The sequence below is a fragment of the Bombus flavifrons genome, chromosome 9 (genome assembly GCF_040668555.2).
Source record: "Bombus flavifrons isolate JBK064 chromosome 9, iyBomFlav1_principal, whole genome shotgun sequence".
In the NCBI taxonomy this organism is placed as follows: domain Eukaryota; kingdom Metazoa; phylum Arthropoda; class Insecta; order Hymenoptera; family Apidae; genus Bombus; species Bombus flavifrons.
This window is the reverse complement of record NC_138450.1, coordinates 11,871,762-11,897,227: the sequence shown is the minus strand read 5'-3', so window position 1 is coordinate 11,897,227 and position 25,466 is coordinate 11,871,762. Positions and strand designations below refer to the sequence as shown.

The following is a 25,466-nucleotide window of genomic DNA, read 5'->3' as shown; positions in this document are numbered from 1 at the left end:
CATAGTCTTCGGCTAAAGATAGCAATAGGGATAGAAGCTGAAGGCTTTAGCTTCAGTGGAAAGATAATATTGATATCGATCGGTTCGCAAGTAATCTGGTCTTCTATTTGTCATCCTATGATTTTGTAAAAATTATCGCTGAACGATGGTTTGGTTATTAGTTAATTATTGATCGGTTTAACTTTAGACTGAAGTTAATTGTGGCTTAACGAAAAATATATCAATTTCTTTCTAATGCGTAATGGCTCGTATAGACTGAGATACAGTTGCTAGAAACACTGTATCCCAACAATTGGCCAATCGCATAGAAAGAAGATACTTCCTCGTTTTTTGTTAAAAATCGATTGATTTGAATTCAGATACGATATTTCTGGTAATCGTATTTCTGTTTGTACGAGGCTCGACTGGATGGGATTCGTAAAAACGAGAAAGAAAAGTCTGAAAGCGTTCGATTGAAATGTAATTTTATTTTCATTAAATATATAATCATGTTACGCGATCCGAAGTATTGCCTTTCACATTCCACCCGACAATTACAAAAAAAAGCCTGATCACGATGGTCAGACATAATTAGAAGAGAACGCCTGGTAGAATTAGAGTAGAACGAGTTAGTGTGTTTAATTACGTGTAGGTGTGAGTGTGAATGAATCGACATTGCAATTGACAGAGAGATTCGGCCTCCAGAGAGCTTTTGATAAGTCTGTTCGTGGTATTTACACAGATCCGTACGGATCTGAACCTTAGCAAATGCGCGAAAGGATGTGTAATGTGTATATTGCTGTTCGATCATAATCGCCAATGATCCTCTAAAGGAGCAATCGAATTATCGAGACGAGTTTAAAATCACCACATCGAACGAACATTTTTGAAGAGTGATTTCGAATCTTGAGACTTTGGTTCCTCACTAAAGTACATTTAAAAATGGTACAAAAATCGTTGGTTCGCGTTAAACATGGCAATGTAAAGGGATCAGATCTATACGAGGGGGAAGAAAGATTAAAAGGAACCGTTTGGAATGCCTCAAAATGTCGATTATATCGTATCAACGCAATTGTCTTAACGCATTACGTTCTGAGGTTATTAATTAGAGTAAAATCAATGATTACTTATCGCCACTGGTTTCTGAATGATTCGTGTTACGTATCAAATTGAGAAAAAGGCAGACGAATTTTGTCGTGTCCGATGCGGCTCTGCCAGAACTAGCACGTTCACAAATACGGACATACAATATCGATAAATATAACGTTATGTATTCTTGTATATATAATATATAATATATAATATATTAGTATATAAATAGCACGATCCTTTACACTAGAATACAGGGTGTATATACATATTACACGATGGATGGAGTCTTTCGTAAATAGTTTCAACGAAGTACCGAGGAGTTCTCCTTAAAATTCTAAGTTATTATGTTTCGATCCTCGCGAGTAAATCTTTATGCTCGTCACGGGAACCATTCTCCAATATTGTCCTTGCTCGTCGTTCATAAAATGCTTTCTTAATTGCAAAAGTAGGAAAATAGCGAGGGAGGTTCACCATGGATCGTGCTCAGATCTTTCGCTAAAGTCAGAGAGACCGGGAAGGCCTGTCTTTGGTGAAGAGGACGGAGAAACGATAAGCAAGTTGTCGAAAGTCGAATTCAACTGATGAAATCTGTCTCGAGAAGTTAGCAGCTCGCTGACCATTTCGATGTCGACATAATGAAATGCTTTCTTTCGTACATCGTCTAAACATTTTCCCTAACAGTACGAATCATCTAATCGATTAAGTACGAAACTCTATTCGCCTGAACGGAGAATAAGAAACTCAACTTTATCCTTTTTCAAATAGCACACGACCGCTTATTTTATCTTGATGCTATCACAAGAAATAGAAATGAAATCAAAAGAATGATTCATCAACGTTGCACTGTTCTAAAAATGTTCGTAGCGACTAGATTCTTTCAGTGAAATCGTACGGGGTTCTTTCGTTCTAGTTTCATTCTTTAAGGGGGAGAATCGAACGATGGAACACGTTTTTTTTTTTCAATGGATTTCGCCAGTAGTTCACTTTCAATGAAATTGAACTCGATCGTTGAACTAATCGTTGAATCCATGTTCGTGACCGTAACTGTAAGTCGAATCACGCCAGACACGATCAGCTCGTTCACTGTTGATAACCGTTCACCTGGGCTTGGCCTTCTTGACTATCTATACTGTAACCGGTTATGCTATCCGGACTCTGCAGAGACGCCGCGTACAGTGGATTCACCGGTGTGGAGTTTGTGTCGAACTGGGTCGAGTCATAGACACTGTGATTCTGCGAACAAAAGAACAGTTCTCGTTGCACCGTTTAACAAAGCTGTGAGAAGTGGCAGCGGGCAATATAGAACGTTTCATCATAAACAAAATTTGGATGATCGTAGAAAATCTAGAAACTTTAAAAATCTTTAAAATTGATAAAAATTTGATTTCGTGCAAATACATTATACAGAGAAAATTTCCACTACTATACATAAGGTTCGTGTACTTTCAAGCTGAGTGCAAATAATTCATATATCTCACTTTTCTTTTGTGTCTGTCTTTTCTGTTCTTTTTTTCTTCTTTGAAGGTAAAAAAAGCGAACGATAGGGTTTGATGTGAGGAATATGTTGGTTGCAACACAAAACAAAAATATTAGCGTTATCCACTGCCAAGTTAGTGTAAATAAATAAAACCAAGTGCATCAGCTACATTAATGAGTTTAATTAAATCTAAACATGCTATATATGTACACATAATAAAGCATCTTGTGCGCACCTCTATTTTACACTATGATACATCTATATTGTTATTTAACAAATACGCGTTATAATTCTTTCATGTCAAAGGATAATTCACTTTGTTCTAATTGATAGGACGAATTCAATTTAAAATTAAGATTCTCTTATATAAAACTAGTGACTTAGACTTTACACCGATTATTAAAACAAATATTTACAGCAATTCATTCTGCATATAAGATTTAGTGTAATGGGGGGGGAGAAAGACTAGGATTTACTTCGATATTTTTCTCGTTGTTCTGAGTGTTCGAAGTTGTTAGAGATAATAAATAATCACTTAGTCCACCGGACTCCTTTTTCTTTGTATTTTGCTTCCTTTGTTTTTCGTATACCTCTTCGCTTGTTGAAGAAACAGGCTTAGATAATAAATGTTGCGTGACGGTTGAAGTATCTGCTGAATCAGACAATGTGTCTTCAACATCGACTTCAGACATTGCAGTGCCAGTGTACTGCCTCAAAGGACTCGATTCTTTCTTTTGTATATTTTGCAAATCTTGCGCAGTAGTATTGCCTTTCGTCAAAGACTCTTGATGAGGCGTACTGCTATCCAGAATGGATTGCAACGTATTTTCTAGTGGTGGAATTTCAAAAAATTGACCGGATACGTTACTTTCAGATCTCTGTCGTTCGTGCGTCAAGCTACCCTTTCTCGTTAAGGAGAATAAATTAGTATTGCTATCGTTTAACCGGGGTTTATACAAGAAGCTGCTAGCGGTGTTTGGCGCGAAAAGCAAATTTGAGACGCTACTAGGCCCACCGTACTTGAATTGTGACGTAGACCTGCTCTCCCAAGTATGGTGAGTCAACTTTAGGTCTAGCGAGCTCTTTTTGGAATCGATAAAATTGTCGGATTTCGTTAGGGGATAGTTCTTGAGGTCGGAAGTGCTTTTTTCTGTGCTCAGGCGTCTGGAAAAGCTTTTGATGCCGGATGTGGATCGATATAAAGCAGCTGGGGAATCGTAGATACGTCCGCTACCACTTCTGGAGTCTTTGGTGGATGCTAAGGAGTGCAGGGAGGTTTCATGTTTTGAGCTGGATGGTTTTAACACTTGCGAACCATACAAGGGCATGTGAATAGATGGAGTATGGACCTGATAAATATAATCGCTGTCTGTTTTTAACGAGGAGAAGCTCTGTTGATGCGGCAACGACACCGTGTCTTCATCCATTGCATCGTCTACTTGTGCCTTGTATGAAAACATTATCGAAGGTTGTGAAACTCTGTAACAAAATTTCTTATTTGTCCCTGTCCGCAATTTCTCGGATATTAAATTATTTTTGGACATACGTAGTAACTTACCCAAAAAATTCAGACAGGAATGTATGATAAACCAAAGGTGTAAAAAGTGTCAAATAAACTGCAGCAGTGAAATCCACGACACATAATCCTACCGGATTTTGTGTGTAGTTTAGAAAGCCTGCACCAATTGATTGTACTAAGTCCAGCATAGCTAACGTACCAGCATAAATGTAAAAACTTTTTTTTGCTGCAAAAAAAAGATACTTTGTAACATATAGATACGTATAAAGCACTGAATATGATGAGGTTGATCAACGTACTTGGAAGGGTTAAACGGTCTCGTAACCGTGTCCATGGCAGTATTAATATAAAAAGATATATCTGTAACAAGATTGTAATAATAACTAGGATTGTTCGCAGTGAATATGCATCGATGCTTATTTCATTGTAGATTTACCATTGTGAAAACAAGACTGCTGCAAAACCAAAACATCATTCCCCCATGACCAAACACATAAAAATCTCTACTAGGGATATGGAATGTATCATCTGGTAAAACTAGCTCCAAGGTTCCTTGGGTTATGGTAAAAGCCAATGCTATAAATGACGTGGCAAGTAATACCCTACGAATACTTGAGCGACTATCCAAATGTCCTACAAATAAATAGTTATGTATTTGGAGTTTTTTAAATAAGCAATCTTAAATAACAAAAGCAAAATCAACTCACCAAAAGCCAAACCAAATATAACCACGCTCATCTCTGTGGACAACAGGAAAAATCTCACTGTTACCCACAGTATTTTGTCTGCTTTGCCACCAACAGTGGCTGCTGCATTTACAGTCATTGAAACGATACATCTTATCACTGAAATCACTACATTACAAATGACAAGTCCATAAAATGCTAAAAATATTGGACTACTCGTTGCTCGTAATTTAAGCCGTGCTCTATTAAATCTCACTGTGATAAATAAAAGAAACAAGAGGTTTGGTATCAATATGACAATGTCCCATATTCGTACTCTGGAAAACAAAAAATAAATTGGTACAGGAGATCTGTAAAAACATCCCTAAATTAACACTTACCTTGAATCTTTGATTTCTTTATACAGGATCATCTTGCAAAAATGCTCCTCATCATCCATTGGTGAACTAACATTAGGAATCATTGTACTGCTCAGATCATACGTGTGTAACCAACTTTCAGAGACCTCTTCGCGCACTGCACCATACATATTTCTCGTTTTGTTACACACTTTATATCTGAATCATCTCTCAACTTTACACTGGTAAACAAAGAATTGACAGTATGTGTCATCCTAATGTAAAGTACAACAAGTAACGTCTACAACGTAAAAAAACATCGCGCTTACGAAATCGTATGTTTATTCAATCGAAAAGAAGGTATAAACTAGAAATTTCTATCTATCTCATCAAAGCATTCAAACTAACTTTTCTGAAGCATTGCTTGCTAATTAAGGTGACATAATAAACATAACCTAAAATACTTGGCAATATTCCCAAGTGACGACCTTCGAACCTGCTAGAAACCGATGACCGACCAAAATAACGACATATAAACATTGAACTAACCCCGAAACTGTTACCGCGAAATAAATGCTCTTTCTTATTGTTTAATCAGCGGAAAATCGATAAACGGTAAGTCTATTGTGTACCTGTCAAATTGACACGATGCTACCGCGTATAAAATCAAGAAATTACATTCGAATAGATTAGCGCTAATTGAATAAGGTTCACGGGCAAGATTTACGCGACTTACCCATTAGGTGCATAATATTATCGCTCTCATCTTCTCCGGAGGTAAACTATAACTCGCCCCTATCACCGCACAGTTTCGAATTGTTGTTCGGCGTGTATAATTTCGCGCAGTTATTTTACGCTGCTACCGCACTTATTTGTCCGTTTGTCTTATCCACACACGGTCGTCTGGTCTGATTGGCATTTTGCTATGAAATCCCAGTGTCCATTCTATCGGTCAGCTTCACGTCGATCACTCTGTCCCTCTCTTTTTTTCGCTCGCAGTAACGCCACACGGAGTTACCAAGAACCGTGTATTTGATAACCAGTAAGAGGAACGCGTAACGAAGTGCGCGTGACCGCGTAGTACGTGATTTCACGTCCGTATCAAATATACGTTTATACGAGGAGAACGACGATAGTAGACGAGAAACGAGAGAAGATATTCGCAGGTGACGCCACAATTTAACGCCTATCATAAAGGCAGCGCTTCCTCTTCTGCTCGTGAAACAACGACTTTCGAACGATGATGCGGACGCGTAGATCGTAGATTACGAAAGGTTTTCTCGATCGTCAGTCGCTTTCACTGAATCATTATTGCAACGATGACGGTACGGTGAGCAAGTTAGTTGGATAGGTTAGGTTGTTGGAGGAAAAATACACGGAATGGCCGCGAATTACTGCTGAACCGGGAAATACGAAGCTTCGCGCTCTATTTACCATTCCGTACGAACCACGGTCTGTTTAAGGATTTTTCGAAGCGGTTACGACAGACGCGAAAGTAGAGTGGCTTTACGTGGCTCGTTGGATGGAACGAAACGGGTAATTGTCCAATGATTTTCGTGAGATAACGATGACCGTCGATTATTCGAGCGACTTATTGAGAAACGTTCATCGTGATATCCCTGCGCCGGAAGTTGGTCAAAGTTTTTTCGTTCAAGGGGATTACGAGTATTGGCACTATGGTTGCGATGGTTTTAACGATAAGGTTTGTAATTTGAACTTATTTTTTGGACAGAATATCAATAGAGAAGAGAGAAAAACGATGAAATATTGAATTTAGGGTTGGGGATGTGGATATAGAACTTTGCAAACAATATGCTCGTGGGTTATAAGGAATCGGAACTTGGACCAATCCGTCCCAAATATCAGACGTATACAGGAAGCACTCGTCACGCTGGATGATAAGGAACAATCATTTATTGGATCGAGGGAGTGGATAGGGAGTTTCGAAGTAAGCCTATGTGCGAAGAATTACCGAAAAGATATCTTGGAAGAATAATTATTATACAGAATAATTATATATATAATAATTATACAGCCTGTATCATAAATCCTGATGAAATAAGAGAGGCATTGATTTTCCTTGCAGAAGTAATTCGAATTGTTATATTCAGAAATTGTATTAGATACAAATTTATCCATTCCACTGAAAAACATTTTTTTATTCCTACTGAATATTCATCAAGTGATACACGCGCACTTGACTTACCTTTTATTTATAAGAAACAGCTGAAAAGATAATACTAATTTGATAGATCTTTCACCCGTACTCGCAGGAAAATATCTTCTTTTTGTTCGTACCACGATTTCTGATATACTCTGCAGCGTTGCAAACTGTTCTAAACGCAATTTCCGAGAACTTTATTTTTAACATTTATGTCCATTAGCGATACGGCCGATAAGCAGTATCTATTCTTCTGCCAAAAATAGAAGTAAACAAGCTAATTTCAGTTATCTTATAGGTATGCCTTGTATTGAATCACTTGTACGAGGTTCTCAGTAAAATCGTGCATGTTCCAAATGGTAGAGCTTTGCGGGACCAAGTTCCAGTTATCAAGGGTCACTTCGAGGAATTCGGTAGTCCAATCATGATGGGAGGAGATAGGGATTGTTCAAGTAAGTGCGTTGTAGGAATCCACGAGGGTGCAAACAACACCTATTTGTTAATTGTGGATCCGCATTTCGTTGGCCGAGCAAAAGGAACAGAACAATTAGAGAATTACCGTTGGGTGAAATGGCAACGTTTGGATGATTTCATCGGCAGCTCCTTTTACAATCTCTGTTTACCTCAGATCAAGTTCATAAGTGGATACAATAAATAGTATACTGTATATACATGTAAATACATCTGCATTTTCCATAATTATTTATCGCGTATTTTAATTCTATTGAAGGATTATCCTTGTAAAAAAAAAAAAAAAAAAGAAATTGGTGTATGGGATATTTTAAATAAGAAAGAAAATATTACAAAGTTACATAAATATAATGTGACGATTGATATTTTCGGAAAGATTTCTTTTAATATATTTAGAAAGATATTTACTGTACATGGGATGTCTTTGTATATTGCGTTTCTTATAAAATAATAATTATTACTGTAATCGTATATAATTCTTAGCCATTTAATCGGTATTTAACACTAAACAAACTCCTTGCAATACCCAGTGAGATATGTGTTCCGTGGTGGCGAGGTTTGCCTCGAAAACCAGACCTACCCCCATGGCGTTCCTCCGATTAGACGTAGTGTACACTGGCGTTCTGAAAGTATTCTATAATTCACGAAATTACATATTAATTATTTAAACAATTTCAATCAATTTTACGCAAATTAAAATCATTTCATTACCTGAAGTCTGAGTCTATGAGCTTCTACTGGAATGATGATGAGAATTGGTAATTCTTCTATCAGGATTTTTGGATGTGATCTTTTAAGGCATTGTTCTTGCAGATCCCATCTAGCCCCTTCCAAATATAATCCACTCACGTAACAACCCTACGGTATTTAATTATTATTTATCTGTATAGTTTGACAAAATTCAAATACCATTACTATAAATCAATCAAAATATCAATCGGAATGCTTATAAACGCTTGTCTGTCTGTATTTCTATTCGTTCAACTTTTGAAAACGAAATCAGGATGGTGATGTATGATGAATTATTGGTTACCTGGTCGGGTCTTTCCTCTACTTTCTCAGGTCTTGTAAATCTCGATACTGCTGTGTACGTGAGAGAACGATCCAAAGACCAACTATTTCTGCGGCAAGCCATTTGCACGAGAGCTGCTAAATAAGTTTCCGGGATGTGTAGTCCGGCTAACCAGAGAACTATAGGCTCGCTCGTCGAAGACTAAGAATTTTGGAAAAATCTATTAGGAACGATTCTTCTAACTTTGGTACAAGATTTCAATATTTTATTTAATGTTGAAATCTTCTACCAAGCGAATTTTATTTTTGACTCTATATTTAACGAAGAAGAAGAAAATAATTTTCAATGTTTTTGATAAATCAATAAATCGTGAAATCTGTGCTGACTGTAATATCTCACCCAATTGGTGTACTGTTGTATTCTCTTCTCGAAATGTTCGATCCATCCACCAAGATTTTTCCTCGTGTCTGGCGCTAGTATGGCCCATTCTTGCGGCAATACACCATTGTATAATGCCGCGGATATATTTTCCAGGGTCGTGTCCATTCCAATTTCTCCAGCGATAGCCTAACGGTATATAAATATATCCGATAAAAATATGCAATCTTTAAAAGATTATCAAAGGAAATCACATTTAGCCTATCACAGGAGAAATTTCACTCTAGCGCGTTTCTTTTATTTCGGAAATTAATAAAGTCGTACACTCGTGGAAACTTTGAAATGTTGAAAGTTGATCTACGCTTGTACTAGAGGGAAGGAAGTATAGACCTTTCTCAACTGCGTTAATGTCCTCTTCATTACTCTAATCAACGTATTAAATCTCTCCAATTCTTGGAAAAGAACAATCGTGGTTGGAGTTATCGTTGGACCAAAATGTTTCCTCACTTTAACGAGATCATACTCGACAGGAACTTTATTCAATATGTCTTTCGCAATGTTGTCGATAAATTCATCTTTACTTATTCCAACTCCACTGACTTCTAAATAATAAAACAATGTTTCTCGTAATTCGGACAAAAAGAGAATTATTCGTAGACGGTTATTCGTAGAAAAAACTTACTCCTTTTATCCAGGCGTACTAGAGAGAAATATCAGAACGATAAATTGGAGAATTGGACAATTTCGAACGAAAGCTTGTCAAATTTTTCAATTTTATAATATTAATCCGACTCGAACGTAGCTCATACAAAAATTTATCTTAATCGAAAGATCTACAATTACACGATTCTGCTCTACGATGTACAGGTAATTTACATTGTAACATAAAGTAGGATTATTCGAGACATCTACAATATTCTTTTGCTCGCTCGAAAAGAAAAAAAAAAGAAAAAATAACAAAGCTTGTTTTTGTTATGAACTCTCCAATTATTCAGACGACAAACCGATTAGTTCCATTATCAAACTACCTTGGTTACGTGCTTACCAGTTTGCGGTTGCAGTTCTATAAGATTGTTCCACATTTCTTTCGCAGCTTGAGTGAAGTAGCCAATTTCGGCATTTGGGTGCAGTCCAAAGACATCTGGACTGTTCACCAAAGGTAATCTCTCGATGAACTCGAGATAATCTTCTAATTCGCCTTCCGGAGGGATCACGTAATCGACTTCCTCGTCGTGGTAAAAGTGGAAGGGTTGAAAGCTGTCGAAAAGGAAATCTCCGAAGTATTCGTCCATGTAGGTTTCGGATACTCGACGATCGTAGCTGTCTATCACTCGTCCACCGTACATTACCTAAGTTTCGTAAAATTTAGAATTTCTTAACTGAAGATTGGAAAAATAGATGTTTAGAGTAGAGCTTCTCGTAGACAGTTACCTGAATTCGTATAAAATTCGAGTTTTTGAATTTAATCATTGAGAAGTTGTAAAGAGGAAGAAGTTCTACTTAAAATTGTCAAATGTTTCAAAGTTCGGCAAATATCTAAGAACTGCAGATTCTTTAACTCGAAAAGTTTTAAAATCCGTGTCATATTCGAACTGTTTTACGACAGGTGATAAAACAAGATAATCTCGTTTAAAACTAAACTACCTTTCTTAAATATCGTAAAAGACAAAGCTATGGCTAGTCATGCATAAAACATACTTCTCCTATTAAATATTTCAAGCTGTTCCAAGGGAGCCTGGGATCTTTCGCTGTGAACGCCTTGGTCAAATAAGTATCCAGAATAATACAGCATACATTGAAATCCGATTCATTGAAATCGTAATTTATATTCCAGCCAATCTTGTCGTATCTCCTTCTCTCCTACCGAGCGTAATCAAACAGTCAATTCATCGTAATATACGAGACTTCGCTCTTACTCGGTTAAGCAATACTTGGGTTAATTCTGGTCTGACTCACTTGAATAACCGCGTGATAGAAAGCTAATACGTAAATTAAATGTTTGTAGGCAGGATGTGCACAACTTTCAAGCATTCGAGGTCTGATTTTTAAATAAGTGTTCTGGAGATTTAATTTCAATCCACTAGGTGGCTCCGTGACCACTAAAAACAGAAATTGAGCATTATTTCATAGAAGCTTATTTAAAGGAAGAAATGGCAAAGAATTTGTTTACTCTGAAGTAACCTTTCAAAGATTGCTGCAATATTCCGATAGGAAAAGTGGGAGTCGGATCAGTCGTGAGCCACAACCGGAAATCGGGATGAGGCTTTCCAACCTCGTCCAACAGTTTCTCTAGTTCTCTGGTGAAACTTAACAGTAAATGGCAATTTTGGAACATTAACCATTGTCCTCTAGACACTGCAACTTCTAACAACTCTATCGCAGTCTGAAACGTCAAATTGAAGAAAGTATGCATCAATTTTTCTCAAAGTCTAAAGAACTTCGGTCCTACAGGAATCAGTTAAATAATTAACAAATTAAATAATCTACATTCTCCTGGCCCTGTCCAAGGGACAAATATTTGAATCTCCCGCCTCCACAACCGTGTTTGTCTGCCAATTTCATTAGTTCCGAGGAAGGATCAGATCCAGGGCTTAGAATGAAAATAACAGGCATTGTAGGCGTGCTTTGTTCCAAGATTAATTCGAGACTAATATGTGGGGGTGTGATATATTCTTCTCCCATAATCTCGCTGATGTAATCGATCACACTGCGATAAACTCGATCGACGCGGAAACAGCGTATCAACATAAGCTTCTCGAAGGGTTTTAATTTGGCGGAGTAGTCCAGAGGAAAGTCCACAGCCTCTGGGGCATCCATGTCGTACCACTGAAAGATTTTTATTTAATACCTACATGTTCTTTAAAATGGTAATACTGAGTTTATTGCGTCTGAAATCAATTGGTGATATTGAAATTTTCATATTTGGTAGCAACGCGGTATTAATTAATCTGAGAATTTTTACGATTCTGTCGAATGACTCAATGAAAATTATAAGAATAAACGTTCGAAGAAACAAGTTTGCTCGCCACTTACAGCTTGCCAATCATCCGCGTGTGAAGCCAGTTCGTCCGCAATGTTTCCAAACTTGTGTGGAAAATCGTTACTAAGTTTCAACAAATCCGCCCATCCAGCAGCTGGTAACCATTCCGTAGGATTAATTTTTGGCGATTTTTCCAAAGTGATACTTCCTTTAATGAAGAAGTCCAATTCCCGTTGACTGACGTTCCCTATACTTTGCTCCAATTTCGTGCAAATTTGAAACGAGAACAATAATTTATGCCTTTCGAAAATTCCCGTGCAACCATAGTCGTACACGTTCTTCGTCAGCATTGGGATAATATTCTGCAGACGACGTTGTAACGTTGGATCCGGCAGCGCTTTCTTCAGCGAATAAATGAACACCTCCACGTAGCTGATCAGAGAATACTGATACATCGGATTTACCATGGCCATGTCGGCCAAAACGAAGAACAACAACGCTCCTCTTTTTGCCACTGATCGATATCCATCTCGGAGCTTGTTCACGTCAGAAGCTGTCACTTCAGCTAGATATAACTTCCTCATTACTTCTGCAGCGCTAGATTTCGTGCTTTCCAGAGTTTCGATCAGCTCGATGTTATCTAACATATTGCCTTTATTCGTAGCAATTTCGAGAAGTAAACTGTCTTCTAACTGTTTCAGGAGGTTCTTGTTCTCGCTGGTCTCGATGATCAAGCTTTCTCGTTGTTCCTCGATGTCTGGTCTCTCTGTTCGAACGACCACTGATAGCAGTTGATCCTCCAGTCCCTAGAATTTGATAGTTTCGTTTCTTTAATTCTTTTATTTTTATACGTACAATTCCTTAGTAGTCAGATATTTGTTTTCTAGCAGAGATTCTTTTAAATCGTGGTAACCATCGTTTCATTTCGTACTCTCTTCGGCAAAGGTTCTTTTTTTATTAAACATTCTACTAGTCTTTTGAAGAGAGATTTTTCTAAGCTATCCGAACTATCGTTTCGCTTTAATTTAAGATGGATGGAATGAAAATGAAAGAAAAATTTTCAGAACGAACCCCTAGGGTCACCATGTAATTGATCACGGTGGTCTTGGCATATACAGCAGGATCGAATATGGGATTCGATATCTTCGTAGTGAGGTACATCCTGAATTTCGGATCATAATCCACTTCCTTATCACCGAGGAGCACGAACATTCTACCTCCCACATCTGCAATAAAATTTTATCTCCCATATCCATTTATTTTTAAACATAAAATACACATGAAATACTTTGTATGTTCTTCGATAGGACGTTATCTAAAACAGGATCAATTTCATCGACGTCCTGAAATAGAACTGGAAGACCGTATTTTATTGCAAGTTCCACTTGCTTCAAAAAGTCTGGATCAGTGAACGATAGGATCTTTAAATTCTTCTGTTCTTTCTTTTTGATCCAGTTCAGAGCTTGTTGCTGAGGATCGATGCAAACTGGGAATCTCGATGCTCTCGTAGTTAGAATCCCGTTTTGCACGGATAGTTCATCAGGTGGTAGGCCCTCGGATGTCCATCTTAAATAAATCGTCTAATGAACTTTTTTATTATTTATGAAAATAAAAAGACGGGAGAAAAGAGTAGAATAAAAAATAGCAAAAAGGCAGAATAAAAGTATCTTGCTAACGTGCTAATTTCAACGTCGCTGCTTAGTTCCGTCTGGATCTTGAACGTATCCGTGAATGGAATTCCTTTTTGCACTATACTGTTCCACCAGTCGTCGTATACCATCTGATTCCTATACTCGTAAGAAAATGGTCCACAATATGCAAGAAATCCAGCGGAAAGCAAACAATTGCCAGTAATTTTCTCTATCTGGCCATGCAGCGTCTCCAAATCTTTCTTCCATCGTTCATTTTCAGAAGACAATCCGCTAATTAATTTATCAGCAGCTATTAAACGCCTCTGAAGCAAGTCTGTCTCTTCTTGCAATTTTTGTCTTTCTTCCATAGCATTCTCATATTTTGTATTCAAATCGGCAATGGCTCTCTCGAGTCTCCTTAATTCTCGTTCTTCCCTTTCCAAGGCCTTCCGTGCTCGTTCCGATTCAGCTTCTAATTCCTTAACGCGTTCTATCTTTGGTTTCACCTGAGGAAATACGACGGATTCAACGTTGAGATAAAATTTTCACTTTTACTTTACTTCGTTCTATTCAAATTTGGAACTTTGGATATTAACTCTGTTTCATTAAAGTTGCGAGTTTCAGACATTTATTTCGCTTGTTCATTCTAATTTACAGTTTTCCTTTTCTCAAAATTCCGCGTTTCAACTGTGCTTTGTTAGAATTACGCGTTAGAGAAATATATCTCGCTCCTACAACACGTTGAAATTTAAATATCGTACCTCTCTGAAAACGGCACAATAATCTAGCACAGCGAGTACGAATCTGTACAATCCGTACCCAGCCTTGCTGATGTGCTGCATTTGATCCAATTTAGTAGTTTTCTTTAAATGAGCTTTGACTGCTTGTTGTTGTTTCAACGTGATTTTATCGCAGTTCATCTCTTGCAATTGTCGTAGAAATGCTGGGTCGCTCATCATTCCTTTTGCGCCTTTCCAAGAAATGTCCTTTATGCCTCGCAGCATCGCCACGCATTCCGAGACGATTTGCACAGGTTCCGGCGGAGTTGCAAACGATCTAAAAATATTTGTAATATTTTGTACATTTTTTACGCGTTTAATATTTTTCACATGTTTTTATATTTATTTCGATGTTCCAAGGAAATGAATTTCTGCTAGAAATTTTATTCGAGAGCTGTGTTTTCCCAAGGGAAATTAAAGTTAGTAACGACGTTTACTCAAGTTTCTCTAATGTTTTTCCAACAGTGCAAAAAATTAAATTTCTGTTATATCTTTTTTATATATATTTTTTATATATTTGCAAAACAGAAAGAAAAGTTAACAAACCTTATTTCAGTAATGTCTGCTTTCTCGAGTTCCCCAAGGGCCGCTCTGGCTGCATCTAAGGCAGGTTGCGCGTCAGCCAACGCCTGCTTAGCTTCCGTTTCCTCCTTGTCGATAATCTTCCTCTGTTGTTCTATCGCTTGTCTTTCCTGCTCGCTCAGCTGTTTCTTTTCCATCGCAATATTCGTACTTTCTCCTATGGAAGCCAATAGTCGCTCGCAGTTTCTCGTCTGATCAGCTACTTTTACCCTTTGCACGGCCAGAATTTGATTTAACTCGTTCAAAGTCACCGAGGCCTCCGCGATCTTTTGCAGACCTTTAAAATTCAAAATAATACAATTTCACATTTTATTAGAATATTCCCTTGAAGATACTTTACGATGTAATTGCGATCAATTAATCTCTCCGATTATTTTCAGCGTCGATTTTTAATTTTTAATCCTTCAGCGAACAGATAATAAACGCGGTGCAAAGGTTGAAAGCCTTTGCTACGAACCTCCGGAAAGTCGATCACATTGTGAATTTATGTAATCCCTTGTTTCTACCAACAGATACAGATAACTGTTTATAAAATCTAAGTAGTGTTTGGGAGTCACGTAATTTCTTCTTCGTAGTATCGTTTGAAATTCCACAGTGTAGTCGCAGACTGTCCTATGAGTGAACACCATATGTTCTACTAGGGCATCTCTGTAAGTTTGTGATACGTTTGGGTGCTGAAAAAAATTGTACAATTCATACGTTCTAGATATTACTGTGGATTGTTTTGCATTTATGAATAAAAGATCTTTCGAATTGGGTCGTTCAAAATTGACCAAACAATTACATACGTCTCTAAGAGTGACATTAGCCACGGAAACTAAAGCCTGTTCAGGCCAAGGGAACATCCAGTCTATGGTGGTACTGTTCACCAGACCAGGATAACTTCGACATCTTGTCCTTAATAAATCTCCCGATGGACTCATCGACAACGCTATCCGTAAATTTTGAAGGCTGGTTTTCACGAAATACGACCATACACTTTCTCTGAAGCACAGCAAGAATACCTCTGTTATTTGTCTTTTCACGATCGAGGAGTCAAAGTAATTAATACGAAACTATTTCATTCTTTTCGTATTAATCTCTGTACCATAAATTTTCTCGTCCAACGAATTCGACTGGAAAAACTGTAAGCAAACCTGGTGACACCGAAGCCAGCATCTACAGCCTGATTTCTGCAAGAATTGACGATTTCGTCCTTATCTTCGTCGGTGAACAACGCTGGTACGACACCGGTCATCAACATATTGTTTACCAACTCCAGAAAACTTTCGTCGATGACATGAGCAGATGTAAATAAAAACACGATTCTTTGATTGTCTACGCCAACCTTGTTGTACAGTGTTTTCATATCATCGCGAAAAGAAGCTTCGTTGTAGCCTCGAGATAGACTAATTTCGAAAACTTGAAAGTTGGCTGCGTAAGCTGCTAATTTGATCACCGATTTCTTCCCACTTCCACCGATGCCAATCACCAAAACGTGCCCTCTGTGCATTCTGAGTGCACGGTGAACTCTAGTCAAGTGCTGGAGCGCATCGTTGAAGAGGACCATTTGCAACGTGGTCACGCTTCTCTCGTTATAATCTTCGTAGATCTGAAAAGTCAATTTTCTGGGAAATAGTTTAATACAAGGTGAAGTGGAAATAATAGTACGACCGAAAAACGAGGCGATTTTCTGCGAAAGCGTAAGCAAAAAATGCGGTATAAAGCTTTTCTTTTGTATCTGGTTTCGCCCAAATAACAGTAAGTGATGGAAATTTTTATTTTCTACCAAGAAATATTAATTACCTCTAGGAACAAACTGTAGACAGCCTCGTAGTCCAACAAATCTTCGTAGAATCGTGGTTCCCCCTCGTTAATCGCATTTCTAAAATCACCAAATAGCAGAGGATCCCTCATTACATATTTGACAACGTCAGGCTCTTCCTCCCAACGTTCTTCGATCTTCTCTTTCACGTATGTAGCTACGATACTCTCGTCCTACGATCGAATTCTAATTTACATACAAAGATTTCCTTTCTTTCCTCTATTACTTACGTCTTCGTTTATCAAACGATCGCATATAATTCTGGCGAACTCGTTCCTCCAAAGTCTAACGATCTGTTTCACTTTTGGAAGATAATCAGGATGGCTTTGAAGAAGTCCAGCCGTAATTCTCGACAAATCTCGCATATTAAAAATGTAATGGAATTTATTCGGTGTGGGTAATAATTCCGCAGTAACTTTCTGAAGAAATAGGAAAGTGAGAAATTATGTCTGGTTAAATTTTAAGAATCGAGAAAGGACCAGAGTGCTAAGAGTGCTAGTCAGCGTAAGTCAGTCTTTCGTTAAAGGAGAAATACCTGATAGAGGTCTAGAGTAATTTGCACCAGGGTTTCTGCGATTGCTTGCACTTCCTCTGAAAATGTTTGCAAGTGTCCGCTCAGTATGCTTGTGTAAATGTAACAAAGCGTCTCATTTGCTGGAAATACAACGTTATAGACGGAGAACATGGAGATGAATCTTGGATCCACTTCGTTCCTTCCTCCACCAGGCTTTCCCATTGCCGCTAAATAACCTTGTAAAACAATAAATCCTTCGTAATCCGAATTTTAAATCGATATAATGTTGAAAGAGAAAACTCGGTAAATCAACTTACACATATCTTTCATGTACATCAGAGAAAGGTCCTTTCCACGATCGTAAAATCCACCCTTTTCGAACAAAAACTTGAGAAGCGCGATAGGTTGCTGGGTACCATAAGTGTCCACCAGTGGCATATTCATGTCATCGATGAAGAGTAACAACTTTTTACCAGGAGGTGGTCCATAAGTTTCCCTCGTTCTCTTCTCCACAACAGCCTCTATATTTTTTTGCACGTCCATCGAAGTTGTCCTCGATGAGAAATTGATGAGAAGTTGATTCTAATGGAAATAGCATCAGAGATCGGAGAAGTGAAACGATGAGGCAATATATGTATACTTGATATGGATTTTTCACGATAAATTTCTTCTTTTCTCTATATTGTTTCTTTCGCGTTAAATTGATTAATTTTTTGCCGATTTTTTTATTCGTTTTTAAATCCTACGTATATACTAAAACTTACGTATTTCTCGATGCTCAGATTTCGAAGAAATTCTTGAATTATAGCGGTTTTCGAAGTACCAGTTTCGCCAACTAAAAGAGCTGGCCGATCTCGTTCGTTCATCATGTTAACGAACCACGTAGTTCTTAGAGTGTCTATAGTAGGAACCAAAATATCGGAGAAATTTTTCTCCCTGTCATGGACATAATTAGGGACCAGAGCTCTCCATGGGATCCATATATTCTTTTCCAAATCCAAGAAATAATCGTACAACAATTTCTCCGTCACGGGTATGTATCCTGGTGATAATTCGAGAATTTATTCATTTTATGTTTATTTATTTTAGTTAAACGAAAAAGATGATAAATTACGATGGCATCGAGTTCAACGTGTTTTAGATTGTCCAATGAGTTCTCTGCTCGTTTTTCATAGTTTCAAACAAATTGCCAGGAATTTGAACACAAATTGACTGGCTGACGATGCATATGTATAGAAATAAAAATATCGTTAGTTTGCGAAACTCACGCACAGTAGCTCGTTTTTCAAAGGTATCTTGGACAAGCATAAATCCAGAAGTTTTCTTTATGTAATCGTCAAAGTCAGGCCTGTTTTCAGTCACCAGGGAGGCTCCTAAGGACCAGTAGCAAGCTTGAATGTACATCGCCTCGAGAATTTCCCCTCTGGAGAATAACGCTTCTGCCCTTATTTCTTCCTCTTCCTCGGTCTTGGTAGTAGGAGTTGGTCGAGTATCCAGAATAGCGAGCAGACCGTCGAATACGTAACAAAGTTGTATTACCTGAACGAAAGACGTTCACTAGTAATTCTATACTTGATTTTTGACATAATTTAAAGTAATCAAACGAAGAAATTATATATTGTCAACGCGAACCAGATAGGAAACTTTTGGATAGAGAATTAGGAAATTGTAGCAAATTTTAAGTTAAATTTTTTGAAATTATTCGGAACGATTCCTCGATTCTATTCGTCATTTTCGAATACTACGTATTCCTAAATCTTGCGATCCAAATTTTCCTTCTTTTTCCATATTAATCGTAACACTCGATTAAAGTCCATTAATGCTCGATCTTGAATCGTACAAATTCTTTCCCTGATAAGTTACAAATGGCTAGATCGCAGTTTCTTTTTCGACATTCTGCATTCACATAAAAGGACGAATTAATTAGCGTATAAAAGTTTAATTGCTACCATGTTGAGTCCGGTTTGTGGTATGATCATCTTAAGCGGTGTAACTTGTTGTAACCCGAGCATTCCTTCTATAATGAGAGCTATCCCGCCGTGCACGTATTTCTCGCACATTCCGTTCAGTAGCTCCTGGTCCGATTCGCTCTTACTCCGTATCCATTTGTCCATGTAAGGCTGATAACCCAAGTTTTTTGGGTCTACGTACACCATGCCGGCTCTGGATACAGTCGCTGGCGAGGCGTACTGCAGGTCGCCTACCTTTTATAAAAAAACTTCAGTGAAAATCGTTATTCAGGCAACCAACGAGTTCTCTCTTTCTGTATCCTATTTAATTTAAATCGTGTCACGTAAAAGTAACACACGATCGACCGATTTAGTTACAATCACCTCGAACAGTAGACTACAATGATTCTGCATCTTGATTCTTTCTTGATTGGCCAGAGTCAATAATTTGTTATCGTCCATCACGGAATTCATATTTTCGATCCATTGTGGATCTACGTCACCGTCGAACAAAATATATTTTTTCTCGTCCTTGTTCGAGTTCAATGGTCTGTTCACTTCTCGAAAAATACAACTTAGGAGACCGTCTGTCCAATCGCGTGTCGCTGGATCCAACACACCATAAAGTTCGTTCACGGTGCACGCCTGAGTACAATTTTATTTATTACATAGAAAATAAAACGACAGGTGTATCGATCTTGATCTTAAATGTATCACGGACTTGTACAAATGGCATATTTCTATTACGTGTTCGTGTTATGATTGTGAGCATCGAGGAGTTAATTATAACGATGCAGTACCTTTGGATTTAAAATGTAGAGTTTGGTAGGTTTGTCGAGACGAGTTTGAGCTTTGCAAAGAGTTTCGATCACGACGGTCTTCCCGCCTCCTGTCGGTCCAACCACCATTGTCGAGTGTCTAGTCATCATTACTTCGTATAGTTGCACCACTTTGTCAATCTGTGTAGTTGGGACACTTTCATGAATGTTTCTTATTCGCTATATTACGCAATTGGAATATTTACGATACTGATGGAATAATACGCTGCATGGTAATTTTTAGGAAGACGATTGTAAGTGTGCAATGATTTATATGTATATCTATATACAGGGTGGTTGGTAACTGGTGGTACAAGCGGAAAGGGAGTGATTCTACGCGAAAAAAGAAGTCGAAAATATAGAATAAAAATGTTTCTTTTAAATTTTTCCATCGAGACAACGATCTACAGTGAGATCCGTTAAAACGTACCGAGCGAAAATTCAAAGTCGATTTTCTCGAAAACAAAGCCTCAAACGAAAAATTTTTATTCCATATTTTCGACTTCTTTTTTCGCGTAGAATCACCCCTTTTCCGCTTGTACCACCAGTTAACAACCACCCTGTATATCGAGAACTTTAATTTTTTTTATTTTCAAACCGTAACGTATCTTTGCATATAGCAGATCGTCTTCTTTGTTCGACTATGTAAAATACTCTTTTAGCCATCAAACGATATGAAAATCATGAAATCGACAAATATAAATTTATTACCGTTCTTACTCGTGTGCTTTTCAAATGAAATTGTTCGAAAACGAAAAATACTACCTGCTCAGACAAGATAATATATCGTTGCTCCTCCAGTACTTGATTAACAGCGTTGTTAAAATCAGGATAATGAACCCTCGGACAATCGAGGTTTGGGAAGAGGTCAGCGATTAATCCCAGAAACAATGGGACGTCGTCGAATATAAATTTCGGCAAATTCATGTCTCGAAGCGCCCTCATGAGTACCACGTCTTCAGCCAGGTCACCGGAAGTCCTCTTCAAGTGGCCGGCCATATTGAGCACGGATTTGAGTGCTCTCAGACCGAAGTCGTAGTGGTTCTGCTTGCTCAGTTGTTCGCGTGCCAATTTGTACAGAACAGTCATCTTCTTGGCTAGAACTTTGGCGGTCAAGAAGCCGGAGCTGAACAGCTTTATCTGGCAAATCAGCTCGTTATCCGGAACTATGCACACCACTGGCCTGAACAGCGCTTTCACCGATTCCGGAAGTTCCGTTCGACCCGCGTACCCTGGATTCATTGTGATGAATATGCCCACTTTCGAGTCGAGCACTATGTCTTGGCCCTCGAACTGCGGTTAAATTTAATTAGACGTAAATTTGGTTTATTGGTACTGATGACGAGAGATGCCAACGAAAGGATAGTGATAAATATCGAAATACATAGTCATGAAATTTTTAGACTGTGACTAATCGAGTTTGATGTACGCGCTAATCTACATACCGTGGTAATCATTACGGTAAATAGGGGCATATCGATTCAATAAATTTAATTCGATTTATCTCTCGCGTCGTGGGACACGCGCCACGAGTAAAAGATACCGTGCAAACTTATTATTTGTTACCAATTTTTTATAGAAATATCCGAGACAAATTATTGTTCGAATGTACTTGTCATACGTATCGTCGGATTTATCTCGAAAGGTGACATAAGATAGCGACAGTAAAAACATGCGATTCAATTAAAAAAAATTAAATTGATATCGATACGTTAGAGAGAATAAGATGATTTATTATACATGATTTATACGTAAAAAGATAGATAAATAATGCAAACAGCGAGCTTTTTAAAATACCTAAAATACTTGATAAGAAGTTTCGGAGAATTTGCAATATCGTTCCTTTATATTTTCTTACCATAAATCTTGATGCTTTTGCCATCAAAGCGGAGCGTATAGTTTGGAGCTGAGTAGAGATAACCGATAGGACAGAAATATCGATGCGATTAAATTCGTCAAAGCAACCCCATACTCCGCACTGTGCCAGGCCACTCAGTGTGTTTCCTATCGCCACATAATCCATCCCTTCACCGCAATTTGTGACGATGCACAGTAATCCTAACGCCTTCGCCAAGTCTTTCGTGGTCTCCGTTTTTCCCGTTCCAGCAGGACCTGGAGAAATAAAAAAACATCTACATTCTGGGTATTTTTTAAAGTAAATACCAATATGTACTTGATCCCCCATTCTTACTAGAAAAAATTAAATCTGTTAGTAATAGTAATAATTATATCTATGAAATAAAAATTTGAGAAGTTAGATCAGGATTGTTAACAACCGCTAAGAAATAATTTCGTAAGTAGATACTTTTAGAAATCACTGTGTCTTCTAGAATATATCTGAAAGAATTTTTCAAAGTCTTTCACTTCGAGTTCTGTTTTCTGAATTATTAATGATTAATTAATTAATTTCAACTATATTTTCCAATCTTAATATTATCGTTTTTCTTAATTTCATCGCGTGAATCGCTATACCTGCAGGAGCTCCACCCAGGTGCATCGAAAGAGCTTGTGTGATAGTCAAGTATATTCTGTCTGTCAAAGGTGTAACAACGAGTCTTCCATTGAGTCCCATGTACTCGTAGCCGTATTCGAATGTTCCGGTGCACTGGTACATCCAAACATTATCCAGATCGTGAACCCAGTAAAACCTTTGCAAGAAATTTATACTTACGTATGGAATGTATCGTATCTCTTTTCTGATACGCGATAAAAATTTGTACAGATATTAAGCATCGTAATCTGTACTTAATAGGAATAGATAAAATAGAAAGGATAACGAATAAAAATAAATAGGAAAAATAGGAACGAATAAGGAGGAACCTTAATTGACTTTCCCACTCGAATTCCGAAGGATCCATGATACTGTCTCTGACGAAACCTTCCACGATGTCTCTCATATGAACATCGAGTGTTAATACCATGTCAAATTTTTTTCTATCATTGTTCGTCAGAGTATCACCACCCATCAATGTTACCACTTCGTTTAGTTGATTGTTCAGTTGCTTCAAATACTGTAAACGAGACGATCGATGTATCCGAGTCCTCCGTATACGGGAATCTTATTAATTTAATTCAAAGAGAAACGTACATCTTTCATTGCACGCATCTGTCCTTGAGACATTTTCTCGAACACGTTCTCCACCTCCGCTGTCCACCATATTTGATCAGCCGCTAGGATCATCATTCCTTGAAAGTCTAGCATCCATTGTGTCCTAGGTCTTCTGACCTGGAGAATTCCATTCGATTTTCTTAAATCGACGTTACAATATAGTAATTGTATAGAAAATGGTACACCTCGTGGATTTCAATAATTTTCTAACATTGATAGCACTAAATCATACGGAATTTAATGTACTTGGATGTGATTAATTAGTACGTGAATACCATAATAAATACAATGGCGTATAAATACTTTAAGCAGCCACTGTATAACTGTAGCTTAGTTTTAATTTCAGGCAAGTAGAGGAAAATATTTTCAATACAATGATATTTCTACTACGCGTCGTATTTCCAAAGCTTGTAGCTAGCTTGGCACAAGTATAAAAATTCCTAATTTTCTGTAGTAAATCCGTTGAAGTAGACTCACCTTCCCGTAGTCGTAGATAGCCTTTTTCGTTAAGAATCGGTTCGATCTTTTCATCTCTTCCAATGCAAGCACCATCCATTCTTCGATTTTTCCTTCGGCTAGAACCACGTTTCTGAAGTCCATTACCTCTTTCTCGCAAGAGATCAAGCCAGTGGCTATCACGCGTTCGGTATGGTTTATTTCGAAACGGAATTTGTCCAAATTATCGAACATCTTGCCCACGTGTTCTTGAATGACGATGGGTTCGCCGCTCCCAAGGATGCTCAGCAGATCGTCGTCACTGAGGAAAGTGAATCGCGGGAAAACTGCTCGTTTGCTGTTCAAGTAATTTGTCAGCGACTTCTGACATTTGTCCAGTGCAAGAATCATCGATTCGAACTCTTCTTGTCGACCTGGATCACGGATATAATTTATTTAAACTAATTTTTTTAAAGCGTTGTTCTTATTTTGATAAAGTGATTGTAATCGATCGAAATCGACGAAAGCATTGAAATTATGTATTTTAATTTCTTGAGAATTTTAATTCGTTTGCATAATTTATGTATGCAGAATTTTCTATCAAACCAAATAATTTAATTACAATTAATCTGAGCAGTTTGTTTCAAAATTATAAAACAATTGAAATCAATTTTCCCTAATTTTACCTTTAATCGTGCAACATTGAAGAACGTTCAGCCTCTTCGAAGTGTCTGTCATAATTTTCTTAAAAGATTTGTCAATTTCGTCGAACTTCTTCGCTTCGTCTGGCAATTGGAGTCTTATGTCACCGCCTACGAAAATGCCCTCGAGGTATAGCCATTTTTTCTGCAGTTGCACCCATAATTCGATAACTTCAGAGATCGTGTGCATCGTGACTTCCCAGTTTTGCACTGTACTGAGAAAAGGGCCGATGAATTGAGAGGCTGCCATGCCATTCACGTTCATCATGTTGTCTTCTAGAATCTGATTTAATTCGTCTATTGGTCCCAAAATGAATCCTCGATCCTCGGTACCTAAAAATCGTGCATTTCGTATCACTTTATTCAAATTTAGTCCTCATATTATCCTCGAAGTTTCGTACAAAGCACGATTTTATGTCGATCTCTTTTTCAATTTTCTTTTTTAATTTCCTTACTTTATTTACCTTTCTAACACTCGCTATAATATCGAAAACAAAGATCTACAAGGCGTACCTTTGTAATGTTTCAGTACAGTAAATTCCATGTTTTTCCAGACTTCAGCCAAATCTTTTAAACCTCTTTCTATGGCGAGCTCTTTCACGGCATTCGTCACGATTTCTTTGGCTATCTCTTGGTATTTTCCTAATTCCATAGCGAACATGTTCTTCAGAGTGAATCTTAAACGTAAATACGCAAATTAAAATTTTCAATTATGGGCCAACGGTGACCAAAAATTCCCTTCGATCGGAACGTCATTGGGGATGAACTCACCCTTTCAGTATCTCTATTTCCTTTTCCCCCATGTTTTAAAAGATTCACATATATTTTAACAAAAACACTAGGTCTTGTGTTACTATGAACAGTTAGCAAAACAAAAATTCTGTAAAGAAACGAATTAAGCGTCGCTTTAAGCTTCTTTACCACACAAATTTCAGAATAATACTTCTAATCCTACAGTTGTAATACATAACACGATACTCAAAATACAATTACGATTGATCATATAAAATGATCTTAATTGATCATATATAATGATCTTAATATTAAACTA

At 37.6% G+C, this 25,466-nt stretch overlaps 4 protein-coding genes across 7 annotated transcripts in view; 2 read left to right on the top strand and 2 right to left on the bottom strand.

Moving 5' to 3' along the window:
* LOC138183118 (lymphotoxin beta receptor inhibitor) overlaps window positions 1–25,466 on the top strand; it is a 201,786-nt gene that overhangs the window by 17,145 nt on the left and 159,175 nt on the right. The window lies entirely within an intron of this gene.
* LOC138182959 (transmembrane protein adipocyte-associated 1 homolog) lies at window positions 448–5,969 on the bottom strand. 4 transcript variants are annotated; one of them, XM_069119439.1, is made up of 8 exons: window positions 5,828–5,968; window positions 5,134–5,333; window positions 4,775–5,070; window positions 4,504–4,700; window positions 4,367–4,427; window positions 4,107–4,293; window positions 3,898–4,027; window positions 448–2,304 (listed from the first exon to the last, which is right to left on the bottom strand). In XM_069119439.1, exons 2-8 carry the CDS (start codon window positions 5,280–5,282, stop codon window positions 2,152–2,154), a joined length of 1,173 nt encoding a protein of 390 aa, XP_068975540.1. In that variant the 5' UTR covers window positions 5,283–5,333; window positions 5,828–5,968; the 3' UTR covers window positions 448–2,151. The 4 variants fall into 4 exon arrangements, with proteins under 4 accessions (XP_068975540.1, XP_068975539.1, XP_068975537.1 ...); XM_069119438.1 differs by lacking the exon at window positions 448–2,304 and having other exon boundaries at window positions 2,706–4,027; window positions 5,134–5,269; window positions 5,828–5,969; XM_069119436.1 differs by lacking the exon at window positions 448–2,304 and having other exon boundaries at window positions 2,706–4,027.
* Window positions 6,659–7,954, top strand: Ufsp1 (UFM1 specific peptidase 1). The gene is made up of 3 exons (XM_069119440.1): window positions 6,659–6,793; window positions 6,869–7,039; window positions 7,551–7,954. The coding sequence occupies exons 1-3, from the start codon at window positions 6,659–6,661 to the stop codon at window positions 7,908–7,910; spliced, it is 666 nt and encodes a 221-aa protein (XP_068975541.1). The 3' UTR covers window positions 7,911–7,954.
* On the bottom strand, window positions 8,036–25,385 carry LOC138182958 (dynein axonemal heavy chain 10). The gene is made up of 37 exons (XM_069119434.1): window positions 25,187–25,385; window positions 24,929–25,092; window positions 24,401–24,748; window positions 23,757–24,148; window positions 23,259–23,396; window positions 22,991–23,181; window positions 22,643–22,818; window positions 22,029–22,282; window positions 20,936–21,463; window positions 20,153–20,311; window positions 19,737–19,997; window positions 19,353–19,607; window positions 18,672–18,942; window positions 18,168–18,445; window positions 17,721–17,985; window positions 17,425–17,639; window positions 17,120–17,308; window positions 16,871–17,062; window positions 16,222–16,676; window positions 15,874–16,069; window positions 15,543–15,759; window positions 15,050–15,362; window positions 14,486–14,780; window positions 13,770–14,230; window positions 13,382–13,659; window positions 13,165–13,319; window positions 12,147–12,899; window positions 11,601–11,939; window positions 11,295–11,496; window positions 11,070–11,212; window positions 10,812–10,973; window positions 10,159–10,462; window positions 9,504–9,715; window positions 9,135–9,302; window positions 8,757–8,936; window positions 8,435–8,581; window positions 8,036–8,357 (listed from the first exon to the last, which is right to left on the bottom strand). Exons 1-37 carry the CDS (start codon window positions 25,216–25,218, stop codon window positions 8,211–8,213), a joined length of 9,435 nt encoding a protein of 3,144 aa, XP_068975535.1. The 5' UTR covers window positions 25,219–25,385; the 3' UTR covers window positions 8,036–8,210.